The sequence below is a fragment of the Lissotriton vulgaris genome, chromosome 2_1, assembly GCF_964263255.1.
Source record: "Lissotriton vulgaris chromosome 2_1, aLisVul1.2, whole genome shotgun sequence".
In the NCBI taxonomy this organism is placed as follows: domain Eukaryota; kingdom Metazoa; phylum Chordata; class Amphibia; order Caudata; family Salamandridae; genus Lissotriton; species Lissotriton vulgaris.
The window spans coordinates 478,467,706-478,484,107 of record NC_141687.1 but is presented as its reverse complement, the minus strand read 5'-3'; the positions used below and the strand labels follow the sequence as shown (position 1 = coordinate 478,484,107).

Sequence of the window (16,402 nt, the reverse complement as noted above, 5' to 3'; positions counted from 1 at the left end):
AACGCAGCGGGTCAGACTCCCCCCTTTCCTCTTGGACCCTATGCCAACCACCTGCGGACTCCCTCAGACTGAGGGTCTTCAAAGTCTACATGGCTCCACTCACCCCCATCATCAAAACCTAAGGACGCAACAATGTGTCATACGCAGACTACACCCAACTCATCCTCTCCCTATCCAACAAACCCAACACCGCCAGACACAACTTCCAAGAAGGCATGGAAGCCATCACCAAGTGGATGAAAAACAGCTGCCTACAACTTAACGCCAACAAGACGGACGTACTCATCAGGGGCCTAAACCGCAACACCTGGAACAACACCTGGTGGGTCCCCGCCCTCAGAAACCCGCCCACCCCCACGGACCATGCACGCAACCTGGGAGTCAGCCTGGACTCTACGAGCTCAAAATGGACCGCCAGATCAACTCAGTCTCGTCCTCTTGCTTCCACATGCTCCGCCTCCTACATAAGACCTTCAAATGGCTCTCCATTGAGCACAGAAAGATCGTCACTCACGCCCTCATCACAAGCAGACTCGACTATGGCATCACACTCTAAGCCAAAATAAACAAAAACCTCAGCTGCAATCTACAGAACATCCAAAACACTGCTGCAAGACTGGTCCTCAACCTGCCAAAACACTGCCACATCTCTCAGCACCTACACACACTCCACTGGCTCTCCATCGAGGAAAGAGACACCTTTAAGATGCCCACCCATGCACACCAGGCCAGCATACCTTAACAGCTGACTCAAATTCCACGCATCACAAAGGACCCTACGATCAACCCAGCTCTCCTACGTCATGGTCCCACGCACCAGAAAAATCAGATCAGGAGGCCGCTCCTTCTCCTTTCTTGCAGCCAAGGCCTGGAACGCCCTTCCGCTCTACCTTAGACAGACATCACCGCTTCCCATCTTCGTAAGAGACCTCAAGACCTGGCTCTTCGACAGACTCCCTCCTTGATGGACCGGAACCTGCACCCCCCACCACCAGCGCCGACTCTTACGGATGAGTAGTCACGCTTAAGAAATGCTTGATTGATTAATTGACTTTGAAAGTTAACATTTTCCTCCCTTAGTCCTTTAGTGCATGTAGTCTGTACCTGGGTCATATGACTGGGTGTAGCTTTGTATATTGCTCCTAGACAGCTACACACAATAGGGAGCTAAGATGTACCTGGATGGCCCAACATTGGCAAGAAGAGGGGGGAGGAGCTGGGCACAGTCCCACCTTCACTTGTACTAGTTTTGCTTTGGCACTGAATATACCATCCACTTAAGTAACCCTTTTAATCATGTCTCAGGTCTGCCATTGCAACCTGTATGTGCATTTTATAACTACTGTTTCGACCTGGCAACATTAAAATGTTAGGAGTACCATCAGAGATAGCTTAGATAAAGCGGTCTGAATGGAATGAATGAAAAAAAGAAGAGAGTCCTTCCTTTTTAAGAAACCCCTCACTCACCGACCTAGTCAGTGACATGCTTCATCATCGGGGTCCACCCTGACAGCCGAGTGCCATCAGGGTGTGCTGCGACACCTGGACTACAGTGGAGCGGGTATTTTGTGTGTGAAGTGAAAAAAAAAGTGTTAAAAATTGTCCTGGTATACTTGTGTGAAAAGTTTATTCTCAAGGAACTGGACAATATTAAAATTAAGTGTGTGGATACGTTTAGGTGTTATGACCGTGTGTATCACTTATGTGTGAGGTCTACATGTTTCAACCCGTAAGGTGGAAGGTACCGGGTTTTCGTCAGGACCAAAAGGAAAATGGGTGGTCAGGACACACTAACGCCCTGCCGGTCCCTAGATTCCTGTGCACAACTGACAAATAGTCATCTCTGTCCTCTCCCCCCTACGGGGAGGCACGGAGAGGCGAGTAGGTACTTAGATCCCGTTACCCAACAGAACTAATATGGCAGCTTGGGTTTTTACCTTCCCTCCACCCCGTGAAGCCTAAAAGACTCTAAATAGGAGTCTTTTTTACCTTTTAGCTCAACCATTGTTGTTTCTGAGCTTTTTTCACTCTGACTATTTGTCAGTTGTGCACAGGAATCTAGGGACCGGCAGGGCGTTAGTGTGTCCTGACCATCCATTTTCCTTTTGGTCCTGACGAAAACCCGGTACCTTCCAACTTACGGGTTGAAACATGTAGACCTCACACATAAGTGATACATACGGTCATAACACCTAAACGTATCCACACACTTAATTTTAATATTGTCCAGTTCCTTGAGAATAAACTTTTCACACAAGTATACCAGGACAATTTTTAACACTTTTTTTTTCACTTCACACACAAAATACCCGCTCCACTGTAGTCCAGGTGTCGCAGCACACCCTGATGGCACTCGGCTGTCAGGGTGGACCCCGATGATGAAGCATGTCACCGACTAGGTCGGTGAGTGAGGGGTTTCTTAAAAAGGAAGGACTCTCTTCTTTTTTTCATTCATTCCATTCAGACCGCTTTATCTAAGCTATCTCTGATGGTACTCCTTTCTTGTTTTGTTATTGATACCCAGGGGACCAGGAGTACTCTCCGTTCACTTTTGTGAATTAATTCCCTTACTCTCTCCTTTGTTTAACTGTGAACATTAAAATGTTGCCAGCCCCAAACCTTCCATTTTTTTCAACAAATATTTTTATTGATTTTGTTTTATAACTCCAACATCAGTTTGTAATAGCACTGTCTTAAACATCAGGATACACGCAAGAATGTAGCCCTCAACCTCCCCTTGTCGCATGTCAGCCCTCTGATGACTTGCCGCACTCGCACTAGTAAGCTCGGAGTCTCTTTTGATCAGTCCCCTATATGAGTTCCAACCACTCCATATTTTCTCCAATTTCATGGGGCATCCCCTGCCATCATATGCCACTTTTCCGGCTAACATGCATCAATCCATAACTCGTTTGCATGCCTTGAGGTCCAGGATTTGTCTGGCACACCAAGCTTTCGCCACATTCCTCTTCACTACAATCAAGCCCAGTGTCATTCATGCGCCTGTTTCCTTGCAGACTCTCACTCCTCCCCATATATTAAGAACTCATTGTTTGGGAGAGAGCATTATTCCCCCTCTCCCCGCTCTCACCAGACATTCCACAATGCTAGACCAGAAGTCCCTTATCATACCTTATCATAGGGCAGTCCCAAAGAAAGATCCAGCCTGCCCACAATCTTGTAAGCAAAACTCAGTGGTGGCCCTTTCCATCTTAATAAGGATCATCCAGTAATAGTACCTCAAACCTGATCATTCCATATTGTCAAGAACACCCAGCTCCCTTGCACCTGCCTACATTTTTTCCATGCATACATGCCCCTGGGACTTGCCCCACCCAGGGTCTATACTGTACACAAGCATGGGAGACTGCATGGCAGTTTTATAAAAAAAATTGCCAGTCACAATTCATGTCGCAAAAATGTTTTAAAAAATGTGGGCCCTGACCGGGTCCCTGGGGACCCCAGCACAATGCCTAGGGGTCAGGGTATTCTTACTCGGCCCACTTGTCTTTAATTTTTATATTTTTCTTGGGACTCTGGAAACCTAACTATAACATCTATGGTATCTTTGTTTTTTTTCAATGAATTTCTAGAGTAATTTTAATTTTGTGTCCTAACTGTCCCTTTAACCTTTGTTTTTTTCAGTGAATATTTATCATTTTTTAATTCTATTTCCTAACTATAACGTCATTGAATCCTAAGTGTGTAAGGGGTGTGTGAGTGGTTGTATGGGTGTGTAAGCAGATGTGTGAGTGTGGTTGGTGTGTGAGTACATGTGTGACTGGCTGTGTGGGTCTGGGAGTGGGTGTGATTGTGTGAGTAGGTGTGTAAGTGGTTGTGTGGGTGTGTAAGTGGGTTTTTGAGTGAGTGTGTAAAAGCTGTGTGGTTGTGTGTGGTTTTGAAGGTCTCTGAGTGGGCGTTTCAGTGGTTGTGTAGGTGTGTAAGTGGGTGTGTGAGGGAGTAAGTGTGAGGATCTGTGTGTGAGTGGATATTTTTTAATGGGGTCTGGATCCGCAGATCCACCTAAATCCAACTGAAATGAGGAGCATCTGGGGTGGAGCTGCAGATCTTCAAGTGATAAATAAAAGGTTTTTGGATAGTTTTTTGCCCATGAGGGGTTCCTCAAAGACCCCTCAATTAGTCCCAATGGGTGTTGTTACCTCTATCCTACCCTCTTCTATCACATTTTAACTTTTTTTTTCCCAGCTGGGAACCGAGTCCAGATGAACAAAATGGCAGCCGCATCTTACCTCAAAGGTTCTAGCCATCCAATCACAGCATTGCTGTTGGCTCATGAATACGCAAATCCAAGGACGATCCGAGGAGGAACCATGGAGGATCCTTGCCCCTAGACATACAACTATGGGATTCAGTTATTATCTTCAAATATACTAAACAAAATGACACCAAATAATAATAAAAAGAAATCCTGGACCAAGAGCTACCTTTATGCCAGTTTTGGTGTTCCATCCACAAAAATAACTGGCACACTTTTTTGTGAAATTTTGTGAAATTTCATCAAATGGTGCCAAAGATTTAGGCAAGTCAAAAAATGATTTTCCTTGGAAACATAGTGCAATCGTCCCAACTATAAGTACCTACTGGTGACCACCAGTAGGTTTTATATATATATTCACTGAAAAAACACAGGTTTCAGGGACGTTATAGTTAGTTTGACATTTCACTCATACAAAACCAGAGAAATTCGTCCATTATAGTTAATTGAGATACCAGTTTCTTCCCTTTTTTGTTGTGACTCAGTGTTACCGAGTCACAAGATGGCTGCAAACACTTTGGTTTTGAGTGTTGACAACCAATCAAAATGAAGCTCTTGACTGGGAGGGTTCGCAGATCCTCCTAGGTCACTAGATATTGATATTTCTTTATTTTTAAATTTCTCAGTAACTATTGTCCGGATTTGCACCATTTAAAGCAAAGAGTGCACTCTGGACCAATAGCTACCTCTCTGCCAGATTTGCTGTAATACCGTTCAGCAGTTCGGGCTGTAGCCGTGACAAAGGTTCCTATGGAAATCAACATGGAGAAAACGTGTTTTGGGACCCCCCTTTTTTCTCAGCCCTCACTCGACGAATCACCCTGAAACTTTCAAAACAGGAGCTGACCAGAGTGAACCATTAATTTTGAAGATTTTGCGAAGATTCGTCAAGCGGCACCAAAGATATTGGCAAATCAAAAAACCTAGTAAAAAAACGTGCTTTGTTTGTTTCAAGCCCCTAGGTGGGCCGGGTCCCGGGGCAATTCATATTTATGTAGTGGGGGCCCACGGGGACCACCTCCCCAGGCCTTTTTTTATTATAGAAGATGGCAGAGGGCAGCAGGGAGCGTGGGGCGGGCAGCTGGCTGCAAAGGATGAAACAGGCTTTGGCTCCATTGGCAGCGGGGCGCCCTGTGTGGATTTGGAGCGCGTTTCACTGCATGTCTCTCACCTGAGGGCTTGGAGAAAGTCATTGCTCAATACCGGACGCATGCACTGACAGAGGGATTGGAGAGACCCCATGCAGGACACACAAATAGAGCCTTTACCGGTGGCTTTAGAAATGCCCTAAATTCCGAAGAAAAAGGCCTCACTTCATCCCTAGCGACGGCTCGGCACATAATGAAGAGCAGCATACAGGCTGCCGCGCTCCCCTTTCTACAGTCTGAGAAATACAAAGTAACACAAGGGGGCGCTCTGAACGGTGGAAGGGGAGATTAAGTGCAATATTAAATATGTTTCTGCCCGATTCCCTGAGCATCGTGGCTTTGACAGCAGCGCATGACTTGTGAAGTCGTTCTTCCAACAGGAGGCTGAATCCAAACTCGCACTAGAAACCAGTTGAAACTTTTCAAACAAAGTGGACAGCCATTTCAAACCCAATGGCGCAGTGGTAGTGAAAAATATTGGTAGGACCTATTGAATTAAAATAAATTACACAAACTAAAGGCAGATGTTTGCTTCTCATTTGTGCAAAAATAAAAACTACCAACGCCTCCATTACCATCGTACATTGATTTATCCTCCTGCTCATTTTCTCTTTCTTTCTGTTTTTTTTTTTAGATTTCTTGTTATTTTCTGACTCTCCTTTCTTTCTTCTGTTTGTATTTTGTAGTTTCCTGGTTGTGTATTTCTCTCTGTGTCTTTACGTGTTTCCTTCTTATTGCCTATCTTTATTGTCTTTTTTCTTACCTTAGTTCTTTTCTTTCTTTTTAATCATCTTCCTTTCTTCTTCTCTTCTTTCTTTAACACCTTTCTGTCTCTCATACAGGTTCTACTCTCTCTTTCTCTACATCTCTTACTCGGAACCTGCCTCTTTGTATTTGCATGCTTAGTTTTTTTGTCGCTCTCGTGTTTTCTCCTATGTTATTTGTTTCTGTCTGGCTTACTTTCTTCCCTCTCTCTTTATATTTCTTTATTAGTTTTGTTGTTACTTTTGTCTACCTTTCTTCTTCTTTTACATATTGTCACCTTCCATCATTTGTTAATTGAAAGTACATTCAAAATATTAACAAATTAGCACTTGGTATAGCGCTTAGTGTATTGAGTGTGGGCACATTAGTCCTTCTCACTGTAGTAACTGTTCTGCACCCCAGAGTAACAAGAGCACCCGATATTTGCACTGTGCACATGCTGTGCATGTGAGAGTTACAAGTGCACACACGCTCTGAACCTCAGAGTTACAGGCGCATACCCGCACTCCACCCGGGAGTTACAAGCGCACTCGCTGTGCACCCCGGAGTAATGAGTGCACCCGCCTTCTGTACCCCCGAGTAACAAGGGCACACAATCTCTGCACTGCGCACATGCTGTGCACCTCAGAGTTACAAGTGCACACACGCTCTGAACCTCAGAGTTACAGGCGCATACCCGCTCTCCACCCGGGAGTTACAAGCGCACTCGCTGTGCACCCCGGAGTAATGAGTGCACCCGCCTTCTGTACCCCAAGTAACAAGGGCACACAATCTCTACACTGCGCACATGCTGTGCACCTCAGAGTTACAAGTGCACACACGCTCTAAACCTCAGAGTTACAGGCGCATACCCGCTCTCCACTCGGGAGTTACAAGCGCACTCGCTGTGCACCCCGGAGTAATGAGTGCACCCGCCTTCTGTACCCCAAGTAACAAGGGCACACAATCTCTACACTGCGCACATGCTGTGCACCTCAGAGTTACAAGTGCACACACACTCTGAACATCAGAGTTACAGGTGCATACCCGCTCTCCACCAGGGAGTTACAAGCGCACTCGCTGAACACCCCGGAGTAACGAGAACACATGCATTCTACACCCCAGAGTAACAAGGGCACACGATCTCTGCACTGTGCACATGCGGTGCACCTCAGAGTTACAGCTGTTCATTCTCTGCACCCAAGAGTTACAAGTGCACACACGCTGTGCACCTCGGAATACAGGTGCACACACGCTGAGCACCTCAGAGTTACAAGTGCACACGCTGTGCACCGTTGAATTACGGGGGCACATGCTCTGCATCTTAGAGTTAGCAGAGCTCACATGTTCTGAATGTCAGAGGTACGAGAGACACACAGTCTACACCCCAGGAGTTACTAGTGGCACATGTGCTGCACCCTGGAGTTACAGGCGTGAAGCAATGTCATGAGAAGCAAGTGCATGCAGCTTCGCTAGCTGGGGGCCTTATTATGCAGACATTTACTTGCTCAGTGAAGAGCTCTGCACCTTCTTTGTTTTTCAGATGTCTAAAGTTCTCACCTATAACTTAGAAATTCTGAGCTAATGCATGAATGCAAATAGCGCAAGTTGGAAACATTGAGCATAAACTAATTTTTTCAGCTTCTAACTTGTTCACCCCTGGGAGCTACCCTTTTACATGCGGGAGTTTTCATTGTCCACATACTCCGAATATCAGAACTACACTGCATGGATCATGATCCAGTTCTCTGGGCTGCGCCATTTTGGAAAGGGTCTGCGCATTTCCTTGTACCATCATCAGTGCATACATTACCTGTAAATCTCGTAAATTATTTATTGCATTAGGAGCCTGGGCAGAAATTCCCTCTTCATATTTTTGAGCTCTGTTGTCAGAAAGCATATGCACCAACTTGAAGATTTTTAGATATGAATAGATCATCTGAAGATGGAAAAGTGCAGACCTCTCCTATATCAACAGCACAAAGAATGGGATCATGATACAGCCCCAGGTGCACACAAGATCAACATCTCAGAGGAACAGGTGCCCATGCTCTGTACATCCCGGAGCTACGGGTCTACACAAGATCTACACCTGAGAGGTACATATGCACAGGTGCCATGCTTCTTGGAACTACAAGTCCACACAAGATCTACACACCTCAGAGGTACAGATACACACGCACTGTACATTTTTAGCTGCAGGTCTGCACAATATCCACACCTAAGAGGTAGAAATGCAGAGGTGCTGTGCATTTTGGAGATACATGCCCGCACACGATCTAGACACCTGAGAGGTACAGATGCACAGGTGTCATGCATCTCGGACGTACAGATTTGCACAAGATCTACACACTTCAGAGGTATTGATGCCCACACACTGTACACCCCAGACCTACGTATCTACACAAGATCAACACACCTCAGAGGCACAGATGTGCAGGTGCCATGCATCTCAGAGGTACAGATCTGCACAAGATCTACACACCTCACAGGTACAGATTCGCACACATTGTACATCTCGGAGGTACAGATCTTCACTAGATGTTCACACCTCAGAGTTACAGATGGGCACGCACTGTACATCTCGGTCCTACATGTCTACACAAGACCTACACCTGAAAGGTACAGTCACACTGGTGCCGTGCATCTCCGAGGTGCAGATCTGCACAAGATCTACACACATCAGAGGTACAGATGCACACTTAAGGTAAATCTTAGAGCTACAGTTCCACACAATTTCTACACACCTCAGAGGTACAGAAGAGCAGGTGCCATGCATTTTGGAGGTAGAGATCCACACAAGATCTACACACCTCAGAGGTATAGATGCACATATGCTGCACAGCTCAGAGTTACAGCTCCATACAATATCAACACCTTAGAGGTACATATTACAGATACACGGGTGCAGTCCGTCTCAGAGTTACAGGCCCTCACAAGATCTACACCTCCGAGGTACGGATAACATATGTACATGTGCTGTACATCTCTGGGATACAGGCCCTCACAAGATATACACCTCAGAGGTACAGATGACAGATTCATAGGTGCTGCACATCTCAGAGCTACAGGTCCGCACAAGATATACACCGCAGCAGTATTGTAAAGAGCTGTGCTGTCTTTCTGCAGTGTTGAGTGTTTTTGAATTTAATGTGGCTAAAGTTTCTCCATGTAAATCAGATTTTTTTTTTAATTCATGCAAGAACCTTCTATAGAAAGTCAGAAATATCGAGAGGAATTTTCTGCTCATTGTTTCCAATTTTCCGATTTGTGCTGTCTGCATTTCCAACATTATGTAGGAGTGTGTGTGCATGTGTATTTTTTTTCTGCACTACTCTTGCTTCTTTCTGCACCTCTTGCTTTTTTTCTGCACCACTTCTGCTTCTTTCTGCACCCCTCTTCCCTTTTTCTGCACCCCTCTTGCCTCTTACTGCACCCCTCTTGCCACTTTCTCCACCCTTGCTCCCCCTTTTTGCATCTCAGTTGCTTCATTTCGCACTTCTCTTGTCTCTTTTTCTACGCCTCATCCCGCCTTCTGAAAATCTGTTGCTTGTTTCTGCACTTCTCTTCCTTCTTTCTGCACCTCAGTCCATTCCTTCTGCAAATCTTGTGCCTCTTGCTGTACTCCTCTTCCCTCATTCTGCACCTCTGTTGCTTCCTTAAGCACCTCTTTTGCTTCTTTCTGCACCCATTGTGCCTCTTTCATACCCCTCTTTCTGCACCCCTCTTGCCTTTTCTGCACCTCTGTTCCTTCTTTCTCTACTTTTTTGTTTCTTTCTGTACCTCGCATGTCTTTCTGCACTTCTCTTCCTTACTTCTGCACCCTTCCTGCCTCTTTCTATAGCCTCTTGCCTCTTTGTGCACCTCTCCTACCTTTTTCTGCACCCCTCTTGCCTCTTTTGGCACCTCTCTTGCCTCTTTTTGCACCTCTGTTGGTTCTTTATGCACTGCTCTTGCTTCTTTTTGTAACTCACTTGCCTCTTTCTGCACTTCTATTTCTTCTTTCTATACCTCTGTTGCTTCTTTCAGCAATTCTCTTGCCTCTTATTTACGGTTCTTCCTTCTTTCTGCACCTGTTTCTGTACCCCTCTTACCTCTTTCAGCTCCCCTGTTGCTTCTTTTTGTACTTCGTTTGCTTCTTTCTGCACTTCTGTTGCCTCTTTCTGCATCTCACTTGCTTCTTTTTGCACCCCTCTTGCCTCTTTCTATACTACTGTTCCTTCTTTCTTCACTTCTTTTGTTTCTTTCCGTGTCCCTCTAGCCTCTTTCTGCACCCCTTTCACTATTTCTCCACATCTCTTGCTTCTTTCTGCACTTTTCCTGCTTCTTTCTGCACTGCTATTGCTTCTTTCTGTACCTCTCTTGCATATTTCTATATCCCTCTTAGCTCTTTCTGCACCCCTTGTGCCTCTTTCTGCACCCCTGTTCCCTTTTTTTGCACCTCCCTTGCCTCTTTCTGCACCTCTGACTTAAAGGTAGTTTTAATACACCTGCCCTATTATGTACTAGGGCCTTACAAGGGAGGTCATGCCAATCACAGCGGTACCCCAAGCCATAGTGTACCCTAGTGTATATAGGTGTTTTCACTGAATTTCAAGTGTCTTTCAGCATAGCACTGTCTCTGGCCCTGGTTAGTCAGAGTCAGTTACCACCATTACCCGTCAGCAAAAAGTCAGGGGCACAGGATGACTTTGCAACAAGGCCTCTTTATGCCCCTCTGTTGGTTCTTTCTGCATATCTATTGCTTCCTTCTGTGCTTTTCTACCTCTTTCTGCACATGTCCTTCCTCTGTAGGCATAGTTAGATATTAGCATTTGAAAAAACCTGTGAAACTCACTAAAAAAACATAGGTTTCAGGGACGTTATAGTTAGAAATTAGCATTGAAAAACCTTAGAAATTCACTGAAAAAAACACAGGTTTCAGGGACATTATAGTTAGAAATTAGCATTTAAAAAACCTTAGAAATTCACTGAAAAAACACAGGTTTCAGGGGCATTATAGTTAGTCGGACATTTCACTCGTACAAAACCAGAGAAATTCGGCCGTTATAGTTAATTGAGCTAACTATAACTCGTACCCCCGCAACGAACTGCTGATGATGTTACATATTACATAATTCATGACATGGTCAGTGACTTCACTGATGCCATCACTGATGACATCTCAAATGACATCAATGATGACATCATCCAGTGACTGTGTGTTTCTGTTAAGTTTAAATATGTCTTATATATTTATGTATGCCGAGGTGTATTGAAGTATGAGTGGGTGTATGAGTGCCTGAATAGATGATTTAGTAGGTGCGTGACTGTCTGTATAAGTGAGTGATTAAATGTGTCTTACTGAATACATGGGTTAGTGAGTTAACTGTGTAAATGTCTGTATTAGTCTGTCAGTCGGTGTGTAAGCAGCTGCATGGGTTGGTGTGTAGCTACTTGAGTGTCTATATGGGTTATTGATTTGTTTTCTGAGTATCTGTATGGGTGCCTGTGTGGCTTTGTGGGTGGGTGGGGGTGTGTGAATCTGTGCATAGATGTGTGAATGGGTAATTCACTGGGTGTATGGGTTCAAGACTGCATCTGTGACGGGCTATATGGGTGGATGAGTGTGTGTATGGGTGTGTTGGTGAGTGAATGGATGGCTCAGTGGTACATGTGTGAGTAACTACGTATGTGAAAGGAATTAAATGTGAGTGTTAGAGTATATAAAACACTATATATGAGAGTGAGTGATTATGAGAGTGGCTGTATGGATGAGTGTGTGCTTGTATCAGTGATTTTATAAGAGAGTAAGTATGTGTTAGTATCTGGATGTATAAGTGAGGTGGTGTGTGTATAACTGTATAGGTGAGTAAATGGGTATTTGATTGCTTCTTTGCATGATTGACTAGGTGTGCGAGTAACTCTATGGATGAGTTGCGGTGTGTGAGTGTCTGTATGGGTGCATGAGTGCATTTGATAGTGCTGTATTGATGAGTGACTACATCTATGAGTGACTGTATGGGTGAATGAGTGGATGTGTGTGTCGACCTAGGAATCAGTGAGTGGGTATGTAGTAAGTGGTAGTGTTTATGGTTTTAAAAATGGCAGTCTATATTTTAGAGTGGGTGTATCAAAGGTTATATTAGGCTGTGAGGAGGTACATCAGATTATCAAGTGGATGTCATTTAAGATGTCATCAGTGATGTCACTGACCATGTCATGAATGTGACATCATCAGCAGTGCATTGCGGGGGCGTGAGTTATCGTTTGCTCAACTAACTATAACGGCCGAATTTCTCTGGTTTTGTATGAGTAAAATATCCAACTAACTATAACGTCCCTGAAACCTGTGTTTTTTTCAGTGAATATATATATATATATATATATATATATATATATATATATATATATATATATATATATATATATATATACACACACACTCAGGTCTGTGCTTCAAGGGTGTTTATTCAAGGTGCAACCAGCAAGATGCAATGTGTTTCAGCCATCCTGGCCGTATTCACACATCAAGTTTGTAAAACATTACACCACTATAAGTACATACAAGCATGGGCTATTTGCCGGCCTATAGGCATAAATGATACCTAATCCAGAGGAATTCCGTTGGCCATCGTATAATATCTCAATGTGTAGACGTGGTAAGTCCAAGAAATTAATTCCTAATGAAGAGAAACGTATCCATATGCAAGAAATAAATGTAAACAACTGCTACAGACCTGATGTTAGATGTCACCCAATGCATGCATGTAGATGTAAGGAACAGCTCTGTAATATAGGTTATAAAGTAAAAATATGCATACAACACTGTCATCAAGTTATAATCACCATAAACATAAATAATCCTTACATTGGAAAGTCATGTTAAGGTACATCCATAATGAATATAATGAAACACCCAAAGTTCCAATTTTGCCCGTGTGGAAACATGGTAGGGAAAGCTAGGGGGGGGGAATGTGCCTGCAACCTCTACTGTGAACAGCCTATCTGCAAATAAAGGTACTACACCTATCACCCCAGTGGGCTTTCAGAACCCAATGTCAGAACTGTTTGTGTTCATATTATTGATGGTTCAGAGTACAGGCTATCCCCCTTTGTCTTTGCACACATCAAGCCCAATTGGGCAAAACTAAGATTAGGTCATAGTTGTTTGCTGTAAATGTAGTCTTATGCTAAAAACAGTGATTCTGTGCATAAGAACTAAAATGAAAAATGAAACTAAACCGTCAAAGTGTAAATCCCTGGTTCTCCTGTAGAAGAGTAGGGTAGGGACCCAAGCCTGATATACTTTAATGAAGAAATGATAACAAATAACAAAAATGCACTAAGTGAAACTGGAGTGGTCAATTCTAAAAATAGAGCATAAAGCCTCAAATGCCAACCACAGTCATCTGGTTACGCTAGACTGGGATCCAAGTGTGATTTAATTTTGACCAACATGGAGTGTGTGTCACATATAGAAACCAAGTTCATCCTGTTCAGAAGTTTTACCTTCTCACTTTGCCTCTGAAGTGGAAGTCAGAAAATGTGTAAGTCAAGAAGATGTGGATGAAAAGGGCTTCATAAAGTCCGATAGCCACAGGATGGGGGCCTTTGAGTTTTAACAGGAAAGCACAGAGTGGGAGAAATTCAAAATCCGTGCCCATGGAAGGACCCTCACTCAACGGATACTTTTGGTGCCTTTGCCCAGTTTAGATTTCTATCTTCGGACTTGGTCACTTTTTCGGGGCTTGGCTTCCTCCAGTGAGGTGAGGCTGGCGGAAGCAAACAGGGCTCCATGAGGCTAGATAACCTCTCCGCAGCATCCCGCTGAAATGGATATGAGGCTGTGGATGAACTCCAAGTGGGAGCATCCTGAATCTTTTGCCCACCAGCAACTCACCATCATCAGATTGACTTGACAGGGTTGTTCCAGACCTTAGATGTTTTTGGAGCCAAAATGTTTCTAAGTTCTAGATTTTTCAGGATATTAGGCAGAGTACACTATGACTCAAACAAGAGTGCTAGGAGCTCAGGATCCAGGACAGTTTTAGTTGGAATTGGTCAGCTGGGCTCTTCAGGAAAAAGGGCTTCTATCAGTTTGTGTCCATGTAGCTTAAAAGTAGGTCCCCTGGAGTCTTATTCTTTGTGTTGCGTACAAGTTGTAGCAGGTCCAGCCTTTCAGGTCTCCTCATAGGTCTCAATAGAACACACAGTACACCTGTCTTCCACTTGTTCATTAGTGTTCTAAAGAGGGTGCCACATTTACGCCTGGCACTGGCGTATGGGTTGGAGTCACATGTTAATATTGAGAAAGTCAATGTCAATATGAATAACAATACATTCATGTATAAAACAAAATCACATCTTTATTGATGAATTCGCCCGTTGTGAACTCCCCATCAACCCGACTCAGAAGTACGTGTTTAGGAAGACCTTTAGACCCAGGCCAGAAGTTACTGGCTGACAGATCACAGGTAGAGTAGTATGTAGTCAGCATACAAATGTGCGAACAGGAAATCCCAGGTCCAAAGTAGCATGCCCCTTATAATAAACTAAGAGAGGTGGAATGTGGAGGGGAAATCAAACCCAGGTGAGGATTCATTGGAGTGGCCACATATAAGAAAAACAGAGATAGCAACAAGTAGAGAAAAAGGAGGAAGGCAAAGAAGAATAGAAGCAAACACGGAATTGCTCTGGAGGGTTGAGGCATAGACACAACAGGAGAAAGGTCAACAAGAATTACATGGCAGTCCAGGTGGTGAGATCTTTTCTTGACTCGAGAACCCTATGAACAACTGTGAACAAATTGGTGAGATTCTGCACAGGCAAATGAGGGACTTAATGTCTAATGGTAGTAAATATAAGGAATTACCCTTGGTCATAAAAGTTAGGGGTTTAAAGTAAAAGACTACATCTCCACTAACCGTTGCTGTTTTTCTTTAATGTAATACACATGTAATACACTTCTGTTTCTATTTCATTATGTATCTATCACATCATTTCAGGTTTAAAGTAAAGATTAACATCTTATCGATTTCACATCATTCCACGTTTAAAGTACAAAATTAACAACTAATCTATTTATCTTCCTTATTAGAAAATACAACTACAACTACAAGATCTGAAGATGGGCATTATGCAAGAACAGATTATGCAGGTATGCATTTTCGAACCTTCAAGAAACTGTTTGCATATTTCAGCAAGGCAAGTAGCTGTAAGGAAAGGAAGCACAAAAGCAAATTCTCACTTTCAGTTTATGTGAGGGGACATTGAACATAAAAGGTCAGACAAATCACGTGTTCCGGTGTGTTTTTTCTAATCTCAAACAATCACAGGACGGCTGTTAGTAATTCAACCTCAAATATTAGTTGGTATATCGCACAGAAACTATTTGTGTATCAGTAGTTGCATTATTTGTGTTTTCTGAACATTTCACTCGAACCGAGGACTATTTTGCCCTAAACTATCATACGATGATTTATCACTCAAATAGTGATAGTGCATATAAATGCTACATATCTGCACAAGTACAGCAGGTTGTTACTTTTGAGAGCCTCGTGTACTCATATCCCATCAAGAGTCTTTAATTTTTTTGCCTCTTTTGGTTGGGTTTAACAACACAATCTCTGAGGTAAGGCTAAAGTTGTGAACATCGAATACCCTTCATTACTTGTAGTTGAAATTAATTTATTGTGAGAGCTCAGTAGAGCTTGGCCACCATTTAAACAAGTAATCTCAAACCCAGTACTCTCACAAAAGAATTAAGATACATTCAAGTTACCTGACTACAGTGTTTTAAGGAAATTAGAAAATAGGTGACAAGTGCAGCTTCTCTTGCAAAGTAATCTAACTTTTCTCTCTAGTGTTTAAAGAGGTTAAAAGTCAACACTGGTACCAGACTCTCAGTGAAAGATTTACAAAGTGCGCATTACAAGTGTGCCTGAGCAGGGTGGGGTATTTGACATATGTGGTAAATAACATTTATCTAGGGCGAGGTTGTGTTATGTAATGCAGATTAATGGAGTGCACTATCATCTGGAAGAGTATCTTGGTACTGAGCAGGTGTGAGTCAAGGCACACATAAGGGTAAGTGGGACTATTCGAATTAGCCAAAATTCAGACTTCTTGAAGAATGGTATTTCTCCAATTTCCTTGCGCAGAGAATCCTGACGTAATTAAAGACAATGGGGGCTAACATTATGTAATAACCTATTATTGCTGCCACAATATGCATCTCTTTAAAGAATATTCA

The 16,402-nt window shown here is 43.4% G+C and overlaps 1 protein-coding gene across 1 annotated transcript in view; it reads left to right on the top strand.

The window, feature by feature from the left end:
• TMEFF2 (transmembrane protein with EGF like and two follistatin like domains 2) overlaps nt 1–16,402 on the top strand; it is an 804,247-nt gene that overhangs the window by 566,464 nt on the left and 221,381 nt on the right. The window contains exon 7 of the mRNA XM_086955395.1: nt 15,248–15,307. Within this exon, the coding sequence (XP_086811521.1) occupies nt 15,248–15,307 (60 nt within the window). The remainder of the gene's footprint in view (nt 1–15,247; nt 15,308–16,402) is intronic.